The sequence below is a fragment of the Chinchilla lanigera genome, unplaced genomic scaffold (genome assembly GCF_000276665.1).
Source record: "Chinchilla lanigera isolate Chin_1 unplaced genomic scaffold, ChiLan1.0 scaffold00145, whole genome shotgun sequence".
NCBI lineage: Eukaryota > Metazoa > Chordata > Mammalia > Rodentia > Chinchillidae > Chinchilla > Chinchilla lanigera.
Window position 1 is genome coordinate 175,064 of NW_004955546.1, and position 22,347 is coordinate 197,410.

Consider the following 22,347-nt stretch of genomic DNA (forward strand, 5'->3'; position numbering starts at 1 on the left):
CCAAAATTCATGTCACTAGGATACACCTTAAATATAACTATATGTCCTGTAGTACACCTTCAAATGAATAATTTAAATTCAAGGATTGACTCAGCCTCAGGAGGATTCAACCTTTAGCAATTTCATGTAGCTTGCCTCAGGCACTTGGCACCTGTGATCAATTTCCAGCTTCAGCTACTCCCCACAAATATCATATTCTCAAAAGGAAATACCTCTGCCTTATAATTTTCCATCTTCATCTACCACATCACTGTTTAATACAGTTCTGTCCTCATTGGTCTTGAGAGGGAGAGGAACTTCTAAGATACTTAGGTTTTGTTACAGAAATGACTGCCTGTTCAGTGGAATTGTGTGAAGTCAAGATGGTTTTCAAAGGTAAACAAAACATGTAAATTCTAGGCACAGAGCAGTATTCAACTAGAATGGTGAGAGAACCACCAAGGCACAGAAGAATAATTCTGATCTGATTTGTTGATCTGTCATTTTTTTCTTATAAAATTATTTTTCTGGTATCTTGGTTTTTTTTATCCAAGTGTGAAGGAATCAATCCTCATGAATGTTATACAAGCAATCTACTGCTGAGCAACAGTCCCTAGCCCTGTATTGTAATAGGAAATAATTATTTGCAAGCTTAAATTCATTTACTGTATTTGAGATTTTTTTTCCCCAACTTCATGTGTAAGCTTAGAAGAAAATCAAGCCTTCTGCTTGTTTAGAATTGAAACATTTGGATTGTTTAGAATTGAAACATTTGGATTGAAACATTCTTCTTGTTTAGAATTGAAACGTTTAGAATTGAAACATTTGGATTCTGTCTTTTAACTTCTCAGTGTTGGCGAGAAGTAGGCAAATAACTTGAACTTGACAGCAGGAATTTAAGGCCAGTGACTTCATGATGACACCCATGTTAAACAGGAAAGGAATGGCATTGAAATTCCCCTTGGTACATTTTGGCCTGCAGGACTCCCTTACATTACAAATCGCTTGGCATCTGCATGCATTGAAAGCTGTAGAAGGACTGTTGAATGTGACCAGCTGCACAGTGCTGGAAAGCAGGTATGTCATGTTCACATGGATTAGGTGGTCTCTGCTTTCTAAAGTTGTGACTGGTTGCAGTTAGTTTATTTTCCTGGAAAATGCTTGGATTTTACATAAAAATATTGCTGTAGGCAGACCATCATTTGTACATGCAAAGAATATGTGTGAAAGAAATGCTTAGAGAAAGATGTATTCAGATACTTTTTTAGGTCAGAAATGAAGCAAACTGTGTTACTTTTTTTATTGATTGGACAATATCACATACACAGCTAAAGAGGAAAAGCATTAATTTACTCATTATTTTGAGGATATTAGTCCAAATTCTCCCGGCTCCAAAGAAATATCATGGTAGGTTAACATGGAAAATGAGAGCTGCCCACCTCCTGACAGGCACAGTCCCTAAGGCCAAACCTTGTATGTGATTCAGACTCCCACAGATATGTGTTTTACTAATAAAATAAACATCTCTGAGAACAATCAGGTTGACCATTGAGGTTAACCATCTGATTGCTCCAGGTCTGGCTTTTTCTTTGGTAAAATTAATGTGTTGAAAGAGTTTTTTGGCAAATGAGAAGGGAACTGTGTACTACAGAAAGTTTGCAGTGTTAAATCTTTAGGTGTGCCTGCTTTGTCATAAAGAAATAACTGGGAGTGAAGTTATACTTCAGCTATCATGCTGGCACTTAGGATTAGAAATATTAGTCTTCATAATTTAAATTTTGTTTAATTTAAGTCTTAAATGAAATAAGTTGCCATCCTGAGAATTTTGAATATTTCCTTTCATGTTGATTCCATGGCATAACCCTATCATATGGTTCCCATTTCTCTATTTATGAAATGATTATATCTCTTCCCAACATATTTTTATTTTCTTTGCTGAAAATAAGTAAATTGATAAATACAGTATGAGAAAGTCTAGGCTAAGAAGCACAGTGCCTCATTAAAATTTCTACCCTATGAAAACTTTTAGCCTTGCCTTTGATTTCACTGTGCCTTGTCATTGCCTGGACCCAAGTTCTTTGGGCTTGGGTGTTTTCTCCATGTGACTAGAATCTGGAAGTGTAGGAGCACACTGGTGACCCCATTTTTAGCAACAAAACATGGGAAAAGCCCCCTGAATATAAGAAGAAGATAGTGGCTGCTTTTCAGTGCAGGTGGAAAATCTACTTCAAATCTATGATTCCATCAGACTTAGTCAAATCAATATCCTGGGAGGAAACCTGGGCTGAGAAAGGTCTTTGTTGGAGTCTGTTATATGCGCTCCACTCAAATTCGTTGTGTATTTTTCTCTCTTGTCACTCCTGGCTCAGAAGGCAGGAAGTGAAGCAACAGTGCATCAGTAAAGAAGCACTGGGGCTTTGTGAACTATCCAATCAGGCACAGAGGCCAGAGAAGGGAACTTAGTTCTGTCAGGCATCCAAGTCAGAAGCTCCTAGTGTGTTTCTGGAGCCATACCACCTGAATCAGATTGACTTGTGATCCAGGTTCTACTGACTGAAGGTCACATGGGAAGGACCCTGGGAGACCTCAATCCTGGAAATGGTGAATACACAGGGCCCAGATGACTATGCCAAGACAGGCATAGAATCTGAAGTAGGACATTCCCATGTGTATGCAATTTGAATACTAGTAGAGGCATAAAATTTCTCATTTAACTGGTCTTATCCATGAATGGTTTGTAGACATTGTTTTAGAAAATGAAATCCTGGATAAAGTAGGACTTTGTAATAAAGCAGTACTGCAGGAGGGGTAGACACAAATGCTGGTCTGTGAGCACACCAAGAGTTAAGCTTAAAAAGGTCTGTGCTAGAAGGAGCACAGGGGAGTAGATACAATTTGGGAAAGGAGGGAGTGATGGAAATTGGCAAATTCAGCTCCTAAACCAGAGAAGATTTTTCCTTGAGGCCAGAATGTTCTTACTTTGGCATTAAATGCTGGGATGTAGGCTAGTTTGGGTTGAATATGGGTAAAATATCACAAGCCTGAAGGAAGGATGAAATATTGAAAATGTTAGAATAAGTTTTATGTTTCTACTGATCAGTTTACCTCACTGTGAGAGAAAATTGGAAGTTAGAAAAGGGTATCTCCTTGTGAGTTTAAAATTAGAAAAGGGTATCTCCTTGTGAGTTTAAAAATTGGATAGCATTTTCTAAATGTCACAGAGTGAATACTCAGGATAAAACACAGCACAGTCACCTTTATCTACAGGCAAATCTTTATTATTTTTTACAGTTCTGAGGCTGGATGTTTTTGTTGTAGATGCTGGGGTTAGAATCTGTGAACCTCTTGCCTCAGACCCTCAGAGAGAAGTGATTACAGATTTGGATCACCAAGCCCAGCTAATGTGGGGGTTTTCTAATCACTTCTGTTTACCCAAATCATAGTGGTTGGTTAAAATACGCATCACCAATAATTTCCATATCCAGAATGTTGCAATTTTTGTCCACTGAGTATATGTAAAAAAGTCTGGAATAAATCCTGTATTCTGCTCTAGCTATATATGTATAAACTTGGGGTTATTTCTGTAAAAATCAGATTGGGTCTATGTTAAAAATGGAAATTACCTCAAAGACATTTTTTCAAGATTGTTTTTTTAAATAATGGTCAATTTCCCATATTTTAGAACACAGAATCTAAAACTATCAGATCATCCTGAACAATAGAAATGTCCATCTATTTTTATTATAAATGCTATGAGGCAATATCTTCATTTTGGTTTGTAGAGTGATTCAGCGTACTACCCTTTCATAACTTCCAACATCACATGCTTTGGACTAAAATCACATGCTTTGGACTAAAATCTGCACTTGAGGCATAATAAGACTGTCCTCTGAATAGGTTAGAATTGTGTTAATTCTGGGTGGTTTCAGTTTTAAAATTTGTAACAACTGTTTTCTGAGAGAGAATTTCTCACTGTTCAGAAACCAACATATGTTTGAGTTTGGAAAGGAAGATGAACCCTCAAGAAACTTGGCAACACTTGTTCTCTGTTCAAAATTCAGCCCATGGACAAGAGAACAATTTTTCCATGGGAATGTGACTCAGTAGTGTCAGGTGTTGTGAAGATAGAACTTATCTAAGCTTTGTAAACTTTACATCAATAAAAGAATCAGAGATACAAGTTCAGAAGGAGAAGCCAAATCACTTTATTGGAAAGAGGAGAGAAATAGAGAAGTATCTTGGTGGAGGAAGGTAGGGAGTCTGGAGCTAGCTTTCAGAGAGTCTTTGTTCTTAGCCTCTTTTATTATCTGGCAAGAAAGGGACTCTCCCTTGAAAGTTGTTATAATTTGATTGGCTATTTTAGGCCCTGAGACTCCTGCATCAGCACTGTATCTTTCCATTGCTTATGTGTACATTTTTGGATAAGTTTTCTTTGGTCTTCTTTGCTTTCTCAAAGTGATATCTGTGAGTTTTATAGCAGAGCCTTGCATTCAAGACTGAGTTAGCAAAAAGGGATATATATATATACATATTTTTTTAAAAATTTTTTAAATTTCATTTTAAAGAGAAGTAGAAGAAAAATAAAAATAAAACAGTTTCAAATCAAGCTAATGGAGTAACAATAATTAATACATTGCACATTGTGATCTTCATAATAGTTACTCAGAGAACAAGATATAGGCATGAAATGTCCAAACAATATTAACGCAAATCTTTCTTTTCAATGAACTAAGAGAGACTAGCTGTATAACCATCTTCACTATCTTGTGTGTGTATATATATTTCCCCCTTTTCCTTCCTTTCCCCTTTCCTTCATCAGTTTCTTTTTTCTTTTGAACAGTTTCTTCTCATTTCACAGTATCTATTGTACATTTTGAATCTTATTTACTCATTCAGCTTCTCACATTAGTGAGAAAATACAATGTTTATACATGTTGTGTCTGATGTATTTCACTTGCGAGTATGGTCTCAAATTGCATCCATTTACCTATAAAAGTCTCAAGTGAATCATTCTTTATGGCTGAGTAGTATTCTGTTGTATATAAAAAAAACTTTTTTAATCTATTCCTCAGTTGATGGACATTTGGATGTTTCCAAGGTTTAGCTGTTATAAATTGTGATTCTATAAACATGGGTGCATATATATCACTGTGGTATGATGTTTTTAATTCTTCTGGTAAGATACCCAGAGGGGAAATAGCTAGGAAGAATGGGATCTCTAATCCTAGTTTTTAAAAGAATCTCCACACTGATTTCCACATTTTAATGTACATTCTAGTGCACTGAAATAGTGATATAGGGGCTGGGGATTTAGCTCAGCGGCAAAAAGCGCCTGCCTGGCAAGCGCACGGTTCCTGGTACCGGAGAAAAACCAAAAAAAAAAAAAAAAAAGAAATAGTGATATATATAGTGATAGATACATACATATATACATACATAGATGATATTGTTTATATATTTATATATAGGTTCATGAGTGTCTAAGTGTATGTATCTATTTTATGCTGAGTTTTCCATGATACAGTCTCTTCCCTATTTTGTCTCTTTGTACGTAACTGGAGGTGGAAAGGAATGAATTGGGGCACTGGCTTCAAAGAAAGCCCCAGGCTGCGTATCAGTTTTCCCTGCTTCTCTCTACTGCTTTCTGTAGCAGGGGTTTAACACTTTCCATTCAGGATGTGCCAGAAACCATCCTGAGGCCCTTTCCTTTCTGTTCTTGTCCCCCAAACTTTCCTACAGTAGGGCATGAGTGGTCCCAGTTTTAAAATTCCTTAATTCTCTTATTTCCCTTGTTCACCCCCTGGGAGTAAGCTGTCCTGGGCCACATAGATATAATGAAAGTTATGTGTAATCTCAGGAAGGTTCGACATTCTCAGTGTGGGTTTCCTTGCAAACTGGTGAAGGAGGTTTCTTCACTCCCCTGTACCATGTCCAGCACAGCTCTCAAAGTTGCCAGGGGGAAGGATGGTAGGAGGATGGATGAATAAAGATAAGAGTCAGGATACTCAAAGCTGAGGGCAGGTAAAGCCCTTTCTCTGGATGGGAGGAAAGTAACTGCTCAGTGACTGCAGAACATTTATTTATACACTTGGCAGGTTGATGTCACATGACACCCCTCTGCCTAGAAACCTGTTTGCTTGAGTGTTATTGGAGCTAGCACAACTTGTTCGTGTGGCTCACCTAGGGTGCTCTTTGTTCTTGGGACTGGCCTTGCTCCAGTCCCGAGAACAAAGTGTGATTGATCTCCAGCTTCAGTTGCTCCCCACACTCCTGCTTTCCTCTTGCTTCATTAAGCAAGATGTTTATATAAAATGAAAGTTACCTCACAACCATAAGATTGAGATTTTCTTGGGAACTGAGCAAAGAGAATGATTACATGTAAAGAAGCAAAGCATAATTTAAGAGTAAAATACTTGTTTTGTACTTAACTTAAATATGAATTAAATCCACAGAACAGTGGTACAGGTAAACAAATTAATGATAATGCCAGTCTATTTGCCTGAGTTAATCTAACCTCAGAAGTGACCAGAGAATGGAACTCTGTGGACCCTCTTTACAGTTTCACCATCTCAACACTAACATAATTTTACTTGGCTTAAACACATTGCTGTGTTGAATGAATTAATGATTGAGTTTAACATAGCATTATTGTTGTTGTTGTTGTTGTTGTTATTATTATTATATTGAAATTACTTACAGTTTCTTTGCCTCAATCTATAGCCCATGCAATTTTAGAGAATTTGTATTTCAGCAACTTCACTCACTCATTTTACTGCCTCTGGATATGGATTGTTTCTAGTTATTAAGGTTTTATTTAGTTAAAAATAGTTTTGTTGACTTTATTCTCCAAGTGATAAGAAATTAGAATCTTAGAAAGAATAAGCAAAATCACTCATGTTTAGATTATGGAACAATCCAAAATATATAGAAAATTTAACATGTGTATTTTTTTATCTGATGTTTTACAGATATGTGCTTTGTTTTTGTATGATTTGCAAACGCTTGGAATGATCTAATTTATACTTACCCATCTAAAGATAAAAATCATTCTTTATGGTATTGTGTGTATTGATTACATCTAGAACTGAGCATTTTTCATATATGGTTTTAACATACATGAAGTTGTTTCTTTCTAGCTTCCTCTGTGCAACATATGGTATAATGTTTGCTATCTCTATTCCAATACTTAATAATTGATATATAATTGACAGACTTTTGGTTTTTAATCTGCTAATGATGTATATTATGCACCACTATCTTATTCTAGTAGTTATTTGCTGGCTCTTTGATTTTTCAACATATAACATAATGCTATATGACTGTGAAGACAGTTTTATGTATTCCATCTTACTTAGGTTTTCCTTCTTCCTTGTGTTTCTTTGATATGATATTAAGATACTGGCTTCTACATTTTACATTGTAAAGGGTGACATTAGTTATTCAATAAGTCAATTTACATATAGTTCATAATTTTCATTGTGGTCTATAATCCTAAGTGAATATTAGCAATGCTAATATCTGTTGAGTGATTTGTAGTATTATCTTGCTTCTCTGGTTTTCTAAAGTGAAATATTTAAATATTAAGTTGAGTTCTTTTTTCTTTCTTAATGCATGCATTTATTGTTTAAATTTTCCAGAGGTATCCCTGGAAATGATAACAAGATATATTCATTTTTATTTTCTCAAAGTTGTTTTTTTAATATTTTTCAATATAGATTTTTATTAGTATATGTTTTTAGCACATGATTACATTACTTGTGGGGAGCAGATACATGTATATAACTCATCTTTATGCATTTTAAGTCCATTTTCTTCCTGTCCTTTTCTCTTCTTCTCTTGGTCCTGTTCCCATATCTTACACATAAATCTTTCCCAGTATCAATGAAATACATCATATATTATTTAGCCTTTCATTTAATAGTTATCATGTAAAAATCATGATTTAATATCTACTTACTACTAATTTCCTAAGTACATCTTTACTGTTGCTTTCCAGTTTCATTTCAGTGTGATTTGAGAGTTAGTCTTACATAATTTCCCTTCTTTGGAAATATTAAGACCTTTGTTGTTGCTCTGAACATGGTCTGTGTTGGGACTATTTCTTGTGATTTCAGAGAAAACTGTGTCCATTTGAGGAATGATATTCATCTTTACTATACAAAGACTAGTTTCTTTTTTATTACTAGTACGTGTTTGGAGTACATGCATTTTGTAATAATCTTGGGGAAATGTGTACATGTTCATAAAACAGCTTGGTTCTTTTTTTAATCCTGTTGCCTCCTGTCTCCCTACCTTCTTCCCCGAATCCTATTTCCCCATTTTCATTCTTGTTGATATATTAATCTTATATCAGATTTATGACATAATGTTTACATCCATTCAGGTTATTAGGTTATTTTATTTGGTATAACTTTATTCTACTTATTTCACTTTCCCTCTACCCATTTGCTCATATTTGGTCTCCTGGACCCTTTCCCTTTGGCACAAGATTTATCCTCTTTTTCTTCTATCCATCCATTTTTTTGCTCCTTCTTTTGCTTTCCCTTATTCAAATGAGAGACACTATATAGTATTTAAGCTTATGTGTCTGATTTATATCTCTCAGTATACATTCCTGGTCCATCTATTATCTTACAAATGTTTCAAATTTGTGCTTCTTTATAAGTAGTGTTCTACTCTATATAGATGCTACATTTTGTTTATCTATTTTTTCTGTTGATAGGTATACAAGCCCTTCCAGGATATAGTATTATGAACTGTACTGCTATAAATATTGGTACAGATGTATAGCTGTAGCAAGATGTCGTAAACTCTTTCAGAAAGATACCTAGAAGGGAAATCACTTGGTCATATGGAATTTCTAAGTTTAGTTGTATAAGGAATTTCCATAGTGGTTGTACTACTTTACAGTCACATCAGAAGTGTAGGAGGATTTCTTTTTCACAACCACACCAACATTTGTGGTTTTTTATTTTTTATTTTTTATTTTTTAAAGAAAAAATTGTACAGTTTTAAAACAAAATAATTGGAGGATAACAATGATAAATACATTGTGTATTGTTATCATCAAATCAGTTACTCAGAATAGAAGTTATCAGCATTTAATTGTCCAAACAATGTTAGCACAAACCTTTCCTTTCAATGAACTGAGAGAAATTAGTAGTATATCTATCAAAATATAATTTTTTTTGCTTTTCCATTCCTTCTTTTCTCCATTCCTCCATCACAGTTTCTCTTCCCTTGTGAAATTTCTTGCCATTTTACAATATATATTGTATATTTTTATCTTACTTACTCTTTCAGCTTCTCACACCAGGGAGACAATACAATGTTTACACATGTGCATCTGATTTATTTCACTTATTAGTATGGTCTTGAGTTGCATCCATTTACCTATAAAAATCACAAGTTTATCTTCTTTATGGCTGAGGAGTACTCCATTGTATAAAAATACTGCATCTTCTTAATCCATTTCTCAGTTGATGGGCATTTGGTTTGTTTCCAAAGTCTATCTATTACAAATTGTGCTGCTATAAGCATGGGTGCATATATATTATGTAGTATGATTTTTTTAATTCTTCTGGGACAATACCCAGAAGGAAAATAGCTAGTTCAAATGAGACCTCCAATACTAGTTTTATGAGGAATCTCCACACTGATTTCCACAATGGTTGCACCAGTCTACATGCCCACCAACAGTGAAAAAGGGTTCTTTTTCTCCACTGCCCCACCAGCATTTGTTATTGGTTGATTTCTTAATAAATAGCCATTCTTTCTGGTGAGATGGAAGCTCAGTGTTGTTTCAATTTGCATCGCTCAAATAACCAATGATGTTGAATATTTTTTATACACCTATTTACTGTTTGTACATCAGTGATGTTGAATATGTTTTCATACACTTATTTATTGTTTGTATTTCTTCATCTCAGATGCCCATTTTTGGATTGGATTTTTAAATTTGGGTCTTTAAATTGGATCTGATTTTAAAGTCTTTACTTACATCAATGTCTTCAAGATTTTTATTCTATCTCCCATCAGAATGAGTGTTCCTGTTTTAATATTTAGATCATTGATCTATTTTGAATTTAGTTTAGTACATAGTGATTTCATCTTTGAAACTTAGCCTCCCTCATTAAAATACTGGCTCTGTGATCCTACTGGTGTGATCTCAGGCCTCCCAAGAGATACTAAGAGATCCCTCTTTAGCACTCCCTTTCTCCAAGCCTAGCTCCTAAGTTTTCTCTGACCCATCTCTGTGGTAGGGTAACACTTCAGTCCCTAAGCAAAACTCTACTCTGGGTGTTGTTATCTTCAATCATGTGTCTGTTGTCACCTCTGTTGCTGTATGCTACAGAGATCCCATAAGCAGCTGTTGATACAATACTGGATCAGTGGGTCTTGGTATCCTACCTGGGTAACCACAAAGACCCCAGCATGCAGCTATAGGTTGCAAACTTGGTTGTTCAGTACTGGGTCTCTCCTTGGCCTAAGCATGTGGGTCACAATGTGTGGCTGACACTGACACACTTAGTCAGTCCTAATGTCCTCTTTGAGCTGGGTGCACAGCACTAACCTGTGGCTAGAGGCAGGAAACTCAGTTGGTTAGTACATCCCATTTCGATTACACCTTAGAAATTTTTATCTCTGTGCCGAGTATTTTGTGTCATTGAACTATAAGATAATGTCTTCCTTAATCTAATTTCAGTGATATTCTCCACAAAAAAAAGCTGTAGTTTTTCATTAACATTTTAACTTACCATTCATGAATTTTACTTTGTGTTTAATTAAAGTTTTGTCTATGAAACCAGTTTCAACTTTCACAATGCTGTTTAAATATAGTCAGAGAAGGAAGGGTTCTTTTTCCTAAATGATAAGTTGAAAATACAGATATTTTCTATGATTTGTCAGAGCAAATCATTAGATTTTCATATACACATTTGTTTGTTTGTTTGTTTGTCTTTTAACTTTAGAGACAGTGCAGAAATAAAACTGGATTAAGCCAGCAGAAAACCAATATTCTCATTCTGCTGTTTGTTTAGCAATGAATTTTCCACTAGCATCCAAATTCTTATGTGACAAGTGCTTATGAATGGAGAATAAGTATTTGATGACTAAAGCCAGAAGTAAACATTTGTAGAACCCAGCCTTATTTCAGCTTTTTATGAGTAGAGTGAATATATTTCATTTTGTGAGTCTCACTCTTCTTCCTGGAAATATATTTCTAATGACATAGAAGGCAGTGACCTTTGAGGATGTGGCTGTGACCTTCACCAGGGAGGAGTGGGCTTTACTGGATCCATCCCAAAAGAAGCTCTACAGAGATGTGATGTGGGAAAACTTTAGGAATGCAGCTGCTATAGGTAAGGAAGATATCATTTTCCCATTTATGCAATGAGACAACTGAGTTCATCAGTTCAGTTGCCTAATTGGAATAAGGAAATATTTTGATGAATTTTCCAGGCATGGTCACATTATATAATGAATCAAATGGAATCTAACACTTTTCATGTACTGTATTAAGTTATCATTCTATTTATTTTTCAACTCTTTAGGAAGAAATTGGGATGACCACCAAATTGAAGATGACTATAACAATTACAAGAAAAATCTAAGGTAATTTGCTTTCACAAGAGGAATGTTCATGAAAGTTTAGAAATATTAGAACCAAGTCAACTACACAAATAAAGCAATGTTGAAATTTCTTTAATCTCACAAAATTTCTCCAAAGGTGGATACATGTTGGTTATCTAGAATGTGTCAACGGAATATTTGAAATATGTTTATGACTGAAATGCATATAGTATTGACATTAAGCCACAAGTGAAATTATATAATGTATAAGAATAAACATTAGCCAGTCATGGTGGCACACACCTATAATCCCAGCACTTGGGAGGCCGAGGCAGGAGGATCACTGCATGTCTGAGACCAGCCTGGGCTACAAAGTGAGCTAAAGCCCAGCCTGAACTGCAGAGCAAGACCCTGTCTCAAAAAAACAAAAAAAAGAAAAAACAATAAATATTATTTCCCATACTCAAGATTATAAAACTGTTGTATGAAAATGTCTTTAAATATTAACTATGGGTGTATATAAAAATATTTGTACTCAGACCAAGAGCCTAGTGCAGGATATGTAATTACATGTACATGTATTTTCAGAAGACCACTTTCCTATCAAACAAGTTATGGAAGTAATACCATATCTATTTAAATGTGGCCTACACATTCATTATTTGCAAAATTGGTAACCTTGAGGAAGTATTCAAAATCCAAATGAATGCTCCCTGTTTTGATAATTGCTGTTTTCCAGCAATGTTCCAAAGCATTCATTCTTTCAGTTTCTGAAATATTAGAAGTCATCTTCTATAATGTCGATAGAAATATCATTGTAGTATAACATCTATAGAAATGTGTATTGAGATTCCTCAAAAAAGTAAAAATAGAAATTCCATTTTATCCATGTGTACTTCTACAGGGTTTATTCCCCAAAAGTTAAAGTAATCATATTAGATTGACACACATATATATATATCTACTTACAAAAGTAAAGATCTGTAAACAACATAGATCCCATTCACAGATAAGCAAAAAGAAAAAAAATGGGATAGCCTGGGCAGGATGGTACATACATGGATTCCTAGCATGTTGGGAAGCTAAAACATGAACATCAAAAATTCATGCTCCACCTGGGCAACTTAATGATTAATAAAACTCTGTCTCATAATAAAAGATATATAATTGAGAATGTAGCTGAGCACAAAAACCCTGGGTTCAGTCTATAGCACTGAAAATGATGTGATATGTATATATAATGAAATAGTAGTCAACCATAAAGGAAAATGCTATGATATCATTTTCCAAAAAAATGGATGGTTCTGAAATCCATGTTACATTAAATAAGAGAGACACATAAAATTCAACATCACATGTTATATTTTATATGAGAAATGCAAAGTATGAATAAGGGCCAAAATAGAGATGGTAGAAAAGAGAGGCAGACATTTTGGAGAAAATGAAAAGCCTCTGTGGAAGGGGCAGGGATAGAGTCATGAGGAAAAGGGTATGAAAACTAATCAGTGTATCATACATATGTACCAATTCCTCAAAACGAAAGTATTATGTATTACAAACATGTCAGTTATAAACTCTCAAAGGAATCATTTTGTCAAAAGCTATTTACAAGCCATCACCTAGAGTATACAGTAAATTCAAAACATATTCCTAGGGGGAATCAAAATAGACCTCATTCTGGTAAACTGTTAATATAAAGATACATTTCATTGTGATTGGTTGTTTTGATGGTTTTTTCTTTGACAGAAATGAAGAGGTAAAAAAATGCCATCAATATAAATTATTTGATCAACACAGAGAAATGGATTTTATGACTTCTGATACTAATGTGCATTTGAAACTGCTCAGTGCAAAACCAGGTGAAAGCCTTGCTTGTGGAAAGCTTCTGATTGGTCATTCATCACCAACTGTGCCCATCATAGATAACCCTGGGCTCAATTCATATGAGTATCATAGATTTGAACAGAAGCTGTCTAACTGTAACAGAAATGGGAAAGCCTGCACTGACTTTCAGTCATTTCAGAAGAATACAAAGGCAAATCCTGGAATGAAACCATATGAATGTAAAGAAAACGAAAAATCCTACTCTGATTGGACTGAAGAAACTAGGCTTGAAGAGAAGCCCCTTTTATATAGGAAGGATATGAAAGCTTTCCATGCACTCAGCTATGTTCAAATCCAGGAAAGAAATAACAGCACAGTGAATACATATATATGTGTACAATGTGGGAAAGGTTTTACTTCTCACAGTGATATTCAGAAACATGAAAGAGCTCACAGAGAAAAAGCCAACTTATATAAACACTGTGGGAAATCTCTCACAGGTAGCACTTCATTTGATAATCATGTAAGTACCCACATTGGGGAAAAATCCTATGTGTGTAAACAGTGTGGGAAAGCTTTCAGCCAATACAGTTATTATCAAATTCATGAACGAGCTCACAGTGGTGAAAAACCCTATGTATGTAAGCAATGTGGGAAAGCTTTCAACGCACGTAGTGATTGTCAGAAACATGAAAGAACTCACACTGGGGAGAAACCCTATGTATGTAAGCAATGTGGGAAGGCTTTCACTTCTCACTGTTCTTGTGAAAGACATAAACGAACACACACTGGGGAGAAGCCCTATGTATGTAAGCAGTGTGGGAAAGCTTTCAGCACAAATAGTCATTGTCGAACACATGAAAGAATTCACACTGGGGAGAAACCCTATGTATGTATGCAATGTGGGAAAGCTTTCAGTCAACACAGTCATTGTCAAATTCATGAACGAACTCACACTGGTGAAAAACCCTATGTATGTAAGCAATGTGGGAAAGCTTTCAGCACACGTGGTGATTGTCAAAAACATGAAAGAACTCACACTGGGGAGAAACCGTATGTATGTAAGCAATGTGGGAAAGCTTTCACTTCTCACTGTTCTTGTGAAAGACATAAACGAACTCACACTGGTGAGAAACCCTATGTATGTGAGCAATGTGGAAAAGCTTTCAGCACAAACAGTCATTGTCGAACACATGAAAGAATTCACACTGGTGAAAAACCCTATGTATGTAAACAGTGTGGGAAAGCTTTCAGCACACAAGGTGATTGTCAAAAACATGAAAGAACTCACACTGGGGAGAAACCCTATGTATGTAAGCAATGTGGGAAAGCTTTCAGTCAACACACTCATTGTCGAATACATGAAAGAACACATACTGGTGAGAAGCCCTATGTATGTAAGCAATGTGGGAAAGCTTTCAGCACACACAGTGGTTGTCAGGTACATGAAAAGAATCACATAGGTTAGACACTATGTGTATAAACAATATGGAAAAGCCTTTAGTAATCAACAAAGACATTAAAAAATTAGGTAATCCATTTTGTATGTATAAAGTAACCTGCAATGACATGAAAGGACAGTGCAGAGAAGCTTTTTTTTTGTATGCAATATAAAATCTCTTTCAGCACACTGTACCATTACAACTTAAGAAATTCTTACAAGAGAGAATCTGAACATAATAAACAATTTGGGAAACATTTTATTTTTCTTGATGCATTCAAGTACATAATAGTCTTCACATGAGAAGTAAATTATATATATATATATATATATATATATATATATAAATGCTATAAATGAGGGAAATGCTTCAATTTTTCCACTTACCTTGATGAGCAGAACTCCCCCTATAGTGAAAGCCTATGTAAATAATGTGAAAAAGCATTTTATAATTCTCATAATGTCAGAATATACACAAACTCAAAATTTAGTAAAATACAAAATGTGAGAAAGCCAAGAATCAGAGATGTGTGTTAGTAATGAGATACACTGTTTTAAATCACACACCCAGGGACATTCTTCCTGTACTATATCTGTGTGTTAATATACTGATGAGATCAGAAAATGTGTCATAATATTAAACTCAGAATGACAAAGCACCTTGCTTCCCAATCTTCACTACCTGGCCTTAAAGGAACATTTTACAGGCATGCCATGGCCTTAATTAAATGGATAAAGTAAAATTTATTCATATGCTGAAATTTTTTTGACACGTAAAGCAAGAAATCCCTCATTTGTGACAATGTAAATTAAGCAAGAAGTCATTAAGTGAAACATGGAAGGTATAAACAAATTTGATCATATTTGTTTTTAGCATCTAAAATTAAGAATTTTAAAGAAGCAGAGAGGATAGTGATGGTTGCCAATAATGGAGGTGGTGAAGTTGGGAGATGTTAATGAGAAAGTCCAATGTTTCTCTTGTAGAGTGCAAAAAGGTGACATAGATCTCGTAGTGATTACTATGGATAATCCTGTGCCACACAGAATTACAATTTGCTAAAAGTTGTTTTTAGGATGAGTGATTCCAATATGTAGGTCTTTATATGCATTTTAGATTTTTGAATCTTTGTTTAGAATTTTGGGGTACAGTTTTGATTGACTCTGGTTTTACTGATAAAGCACATTAAACTAGAGAAATTTTTAAATGTCTGAAGTTTTTATAAGAGGGTTTACTGGACAGAAGTTAAAATGTATGTGTATATTATAGTATAGTACTTGATCCCTATAGTTGGCTATTTACTCTTGCTGGTTTGTATAATTCTTCATTATCCTTTCAAAAGTTGAATTTCTGTGCATTCAACTGTAGCATGCTCTCAAGTTCCTTCTCCCAAGGTGCTGCTTTCTTAGCTTTCTTGCTTTCTAATTCCAATCAACATAATGAGTGCTCTTGCCTACTATTCATCCTCTATCACAGAATCACACATTAAGTAACTTAAATTTTTAAAATATATTTTCTAAACATTTTCAGGTTGGAAATTCCAAAAGCATGGCACAAAAACGTTTTTCCTACTATATACCTTGTTGAAGGCCATTTAACCATATGTGAGATGAAAAGAAAAAGGGAAAGTTGTGCTGATACTAATCGTAAACCATCCATTCTCACATTGATACCGTCGTTCTACTCATCAGGAAAAAACACTCATGTACTCTTCACATTTTAGTGTTCCTGTAACTCAATTATGGTCATTAGATATTCAGTTTCCAACATAGGGATTTTAGAGAACATACTAACTCTCGCAATTAAAAAATTTGGGTTAATAATTTGAAGTCTCTAGAGCCAGTTGGAAACCCACAGGAAAAGGATGTCTACAATTAACCTTGACTTTCCACAGTAATGGAGATTGAAATCTCAGTGGTGGTCAGTGTACATTTTCTGGATTATTTTTAGTGGATTACATGACAGTAGGCTCCAATCTTTTGGTGTGTTTTACTTTCATTTATTTAAAATAAATATTTCATATCACATAAGTGTATCCAGTATTCAAAATGATAACATGGTTGAGTGAAAAGAACCATTGCAGCCTCTGATTATTCAAAGGGTTTTTCTAATGAGCAACTCTGCAGAGCCTTGAATAGATTGTTGTCCATCTTAGTGGGAAGTGAATACAATGCAATATATGCTTTGATTATTAAGGCATCGTTATAAAGCCCTCAGAAGTAAGTATTCTATAGAAAAATATTATAGGACTATTTTCTTGACAAGAAAATGAATGGGGTCAATACTATGTGCCTTAATAAATTCCTCAGTACTCTTTGCTGATGCATTTTTATGCAATTCAGCTCACGCCTATCCTTATTTTGTTTTTCTCAGGCTTATGACTCATGAGTCATTCTTTTGTCATCTGGTGAGAAGTGAACTGTTTTTACTCACAGCACATCTGACAGAAAATGTCAAGGCTCTGCATATGTAACTGACAGTGTAACTTGAAACTTTAAAAGAGTTTTTTCCTCTAGTGATGAGGAGCTTCTAACTTCTTCCTCCTGAGCACATAACCATCTACCTCTTGTCAGCCCCAAACAAGTGACAGAGTATGTACATACTCTAGGTTCCAGAGTCAAGTTTTGTTCCCACTATAGAAGAATGATCTGAGGGATGTGGAAGTGGATATACATTGGTGCATCAACATCTTCTGCCCCCCTCCCATCATCTGTGTTCATTACTATAAAAGACACACACTTCTACATAGTATAATCCTGCCTATTCTGCGATCTGGAGCCTGGGTTTGCCTCCTGACTAGGTAAAGCAAAAATTTTACTAGTCACTCAGTTTACTGTGTTCAGGTTTGTGTGTTCACTGCCAAATCAAAGGAGGTCATTTTTGGGGGGAAAGGATTCATTCAAAGCTGACTGTAAAGAGATGGAGTGGAGTGGTCCATTTGCCTCAAATCACAATATACGTGACAATGGACTATATAACTCAGATTGAGAGCTGCTCTTTTTAAATATCTGATAATCTTTAAATTTGGTAAGAAGGGTTTTTTATTCTGTTTCCATCAGTCATCTCTGTTAGGACTGGCCTGTGAGAAACCTGGGCTACCCACTACATACAATAAATTCCCCAATACAGACAATGGCTTGGCAGACAAGGATTAAGAGGAATAAAGATACTTAGGACCAGATTTAAAAATCTTCCTAGTACCAGTTTTATCTCTGCACATCAGGACTGATTGCTTCTGCAATGTTAACTTCAAAGATTCCATCCATGTTCTTTGGGGCTCTTTGAAGTCTTGACCCCAATCCAAAAAATCTTATATAAAACCAGCTTTCCTCCACATAGCTGCTGCTATCACTTTGATGTCAGTCTGCCCCTTAGGTGGGATGAATAAAATCTGATCTTTCCTACAGCCTAAGTCTCTGGGTGTTGTCTCACTCTGTCATTCACCTAACAAATAGTACTGTGACTTGGATGGTGATAGGAAATTCCTTTTGGGAAGGTACTTCCTATCTTGAGCCTTTTCCACTGAAGCTACCTGGTCACAATGATTCCAGACCTTGCCCGGTGCTTCAGGCAGCTCCCCAGCTCCTGCCATGCATACTGATTCAGATTAGGTATGCTCACTCCACTTTTCCAGCTTCTAACACTCTGTACCTTATTACCCACCCCCAAATACACATGATTGTTCCCTGCCATAGTCACAATCACAGCTTTAGCCACACCTGCCACTTTTAGCTCTAAATGTTTAACCTCTGTGCCAAACCTCCTTCCTCTCTGCTGTCAACTGCTCCCTAGGTCTCTTCTCTCACCTCTTGGAACAGAGAAAGGCTCACTCCTCTGTGCCTGTAAACCTAGTACTAGTCATGGATGGATGCTTCCCAGAGAGACTGGATCCTCTTGCCAATTGGTCAGTTGAGGTGATGACCTACTTGCCCATTCACCCAAGTTCCTAACATCCTTGACTGTTCAACTGAACATATTCAGTATAGGTCCTCCTGCCACCCTTGTTTTGCCACACTAGGTGTGGCAATTACCTTTCTCTGCTCCTGATGGGGAATTCTTCTCTTTCCCTTAGCCCACCTCTAAAATGTTCTGAAGCCTAAACATCTAATCTCTGTGTAACATTTGGTGGCCAAAGAATGGGACCTTTGAGTCCCTCCATTCTGCAAGAATTAGACAGCTACTGCCAAATGCTAAAAAATGTTCTCTATGTACAGAAATTCTTTACCTTCCCTAATATTTCTACTTTGCATACCTCATGTGATCCTCTCAAATCCTTGTCTCCCCCTTCAGGGACTTTATTTGCTACACCCACTTTTCCACCCCCAGTGCTTCCAATGGTTGTTATATCTGCTCTCCTCTCCTGTAGGGTCCCCTGCTGACTAGGTACCTGTTCTATAAGCAATACCTTATCCGACTTCGTACCCAAAATGGATTACAATTTTGCCCCAAAACAAGGACAGCAAGTTGCCAAAATTCTTTAAAATATATATATTATTATATATGTTATGAATAAAGGGTTTCTATTCTGATTTTTATTATAAGAGATCTCTGTTACATGATCTACAAAAACTTCTGACTACTTATAGTTACAAACTTTAAAGTTGTAAAAGTTATTATAATTTAAAATGGCCAAATGTATCTGAGTGCACTTTTATTTTTATAAATAAATTGTCTTGTGTGTATTTGACTATCTAAGCTGCTGTTTTATTTGAACTCAACAGTATCTTTTTTGGCCTTTTTGGATTTTTAAAACATTTGTCTATAACGAACTAGTTTATAGATGTCATCAAAATTAAAGAGATGTTTCCAGTTTGCCAGTTGATCAAAATGGTGTTAAAATTGGATTTATATGTGTAATACGTATTGTCTGGGTAATTACTCCAGAGTCTTTGATTTTTCAAATATAATGCATTGTGTTAATACCTGCTTCTCATAAATCATTTAAAAATTGTTAACTAAATAGGGACTTCTTAGGCACAGGAAAACTGTTAGACAGGACTCCCCTTGATGAGGAAGCAGCTGCCTGGAAATATTTCTCCAGCACTTGTGCACTAAGGGGACCCCAATAATCTCCATACCCTTATGAGACACATCCCAATAAATGTTTAGTATATTATTGTAATTTATTTACATTGTTTATTGTCAAAAATTTGTTTTCTAGAAATGAAACAATGAAGTTTTCTCATTAAAAGATACTCAGTACAAAACAGACAAAAGTTTTCATATAGCTATGACATTATTGCTAATCTCATGGTGTATTAAGTATATTCATGCCTTCCACGTATACAGATCTTCCAAGATACAAAAAGGATTATTGATGGTGATAACCTTTTTCTTTTAAATTCAGATATCTATCTTTCTCCTGTGCTCCAGCTATTTATGATAAGTATATGTCAAACCAACATGAGACAACCTGTCAAAAATATTTTTAAACAATTCTGTGATGTTTTTGTTATATTGGTGTTACTACACTTCCAAATGCTTGGACAGTGTGCATTGTCCAGGCAGTGTCACCAACTTCAGTGATATTCAATTAAAGGATAAATTAAATGAGAGTATCTTTGTGTTATGTAATATCTAATGATCAGAAAGAGATGCTTGACTAAAAAGGTTGTTCTATATTAAAATGGACATTTAAGTGTGTTACAAAAATAATGTCATCCTGCTTATGCTGAAATATGATGTGTGGCTTTTGATCTCAAGTTTTCTTTGTAAAACTATATTGTCTGTTAGCGTTCTGTAAGGACTTAACTATTAGGACAACTATGGTTGATAAGAAATAACAGTCCTCTGACTGTACTTTATATTTCAAAGTGTTTGATATTCAAATAAAATTATTATAGTTAAACTAATTGTTCCCAATACAATCGTAATGTCACTGATCTCTTCTGAGTGTTGAATAACTAGTTTAGAGACCAGAGCTAAAAAGGTAACTAGGCTAAGAGAACAGCAATAGTTTTGGCCATGGATCTGTGAGATCAACAGGGACCCAGGACATGAAGGAATATTTCTTTGTGAGATCCTATAACTTTGGTGAGTAATACAACCTCCTGACCATGGAAATTGCAGAACACCAGAGAATGGAAATCAAAAGTATAGTATGCCTAAGGAGAGTCACTAGAAAAAAAAAATCTCCCATGATTTCACAGGAAAAAAAACATGGTCAAGCAAGACTGACCCATCTTGGCAGCTCACACTGACAGGACCCAAGAGGCTTTATACATGATTCCAAGAGTAGTGCCTCAAGAGGTTTATCAGACTTTGATAAACATCAAAAGGTCAACTTTGTTTAAGATAGGCCTCACTTTAACTTGGTTTTAAATACCCAGCAGAAAAGTATAACCAAAAGATATAAAAACTAATGCCATAATAATAAGCTCCAATCACTGGCCCCTTGCATTTTTCAGATACATAGCAATAACTACAGTAAAATCTATAAACCCTCTTTCAAAAATAAACATTGCCCCAGAGAATCAGAGCCTGCCTATTGCTGTTACAATCCAGGTCCAGCACACGGAGCCATTCATTAATTTCTCTGCTTATTGGTTTGGATATCACTGGTGCTACAAGAATGGGCATCACAAATTAACTACTTTCCTGACAATCCTACTACTGTCTTTCTCTCAAGGTCTTTTTGGCAGCCTCACAAACAGCTCACTCCATTCTCACCTTACAGAACAAGACAGGATACCCTGGCAGCAGTAATCCTTCAGAATCGTAGTTTTAGGTCTCACTGCAAAAAAAGGTTGGTTACATGTCTTCCTTGGAGAAGAATGTTGTTGTTGTTCTAATCAGTTAGGAATAGTACGAGATGCAGCCAAGAGACTGTCAGAAAAGGCTTCAGAAATTGTACAGCATCTGCCTGGCTCTTAATGTTTGAGGCTGACCCTCATGGCTTCTTCCACTAGGTGCCCCCTTCATCAGTATGATTCTCCTCTTTGGGCCAAGCCTTTTCTCTCAGCTTTTACAAGATTGTATGCAGGTGATTACCAACACATAAATGCTGGCACTGACTTCTCTTTGGTACAGTCCTATTCCTCAAGAGTTCTCTGCCAATTTGGCTACTCATACCAACCCATATGTCACACCTGAAGTATCCCTGAGAGATTCTGTCCTCTTTCCCATCCCTCTTCCACATATAACAACAAAAGATGGGAATGTCAGGTCTGGCCTGAGAGAGAACTGGCCTGCCTACTAAATACAATATACACCCCAACACTGACAATAGCTGGCCCTCTGCAAACAAGAAATAAGAACAATAAAGATAATCAGGACCAGACTTAAAATCTTTCTGGTGCCAGTTCTATCTACACACACCTGGGATGATTGCTTCTGCAATTTTAACTTCAAACATTCCCTCCAGATACTTTGGGGCTCTTTGAAATCCTTCCTTCCAGATGGCTGCTGCTGTCACTCCAATGTCAGCCTACCTGTAGGTAGAATGAATAAAATACGATTTTTTTTCCACAGTCTTGGTCTCTGGGTATTGCCTCACTCTACCATTCACCTAACAATCTCCCCTTCAACAACAGAC

At 35.7% G+C, this 22,347-nt stretch overlaps 1 protein-coding gene across 1 annotated transcript in view; it reads left to right on the forward strand.

Moving 5' to 3' along the window:
* LOC102023850 (zinc finger protein 433-like) overlaps positions 1-22,347 on the forward strand; it is a 128,331-nt gene that overhangs the window by 15,073 nt on the left and 90,911 nt on the right. Inside the window, 3 exon segments of the mRNA XM_013508418.1 lie at positions 11,216-11,339; positions 11,532-11,592; positions 13,297-14,788. Of these exon segments, the coding sequence (XP_013363872.1) occupies positions 11,216-11,339; positions 11,532-11,592; positions 13,297-14,788 (1,677 nt within the window).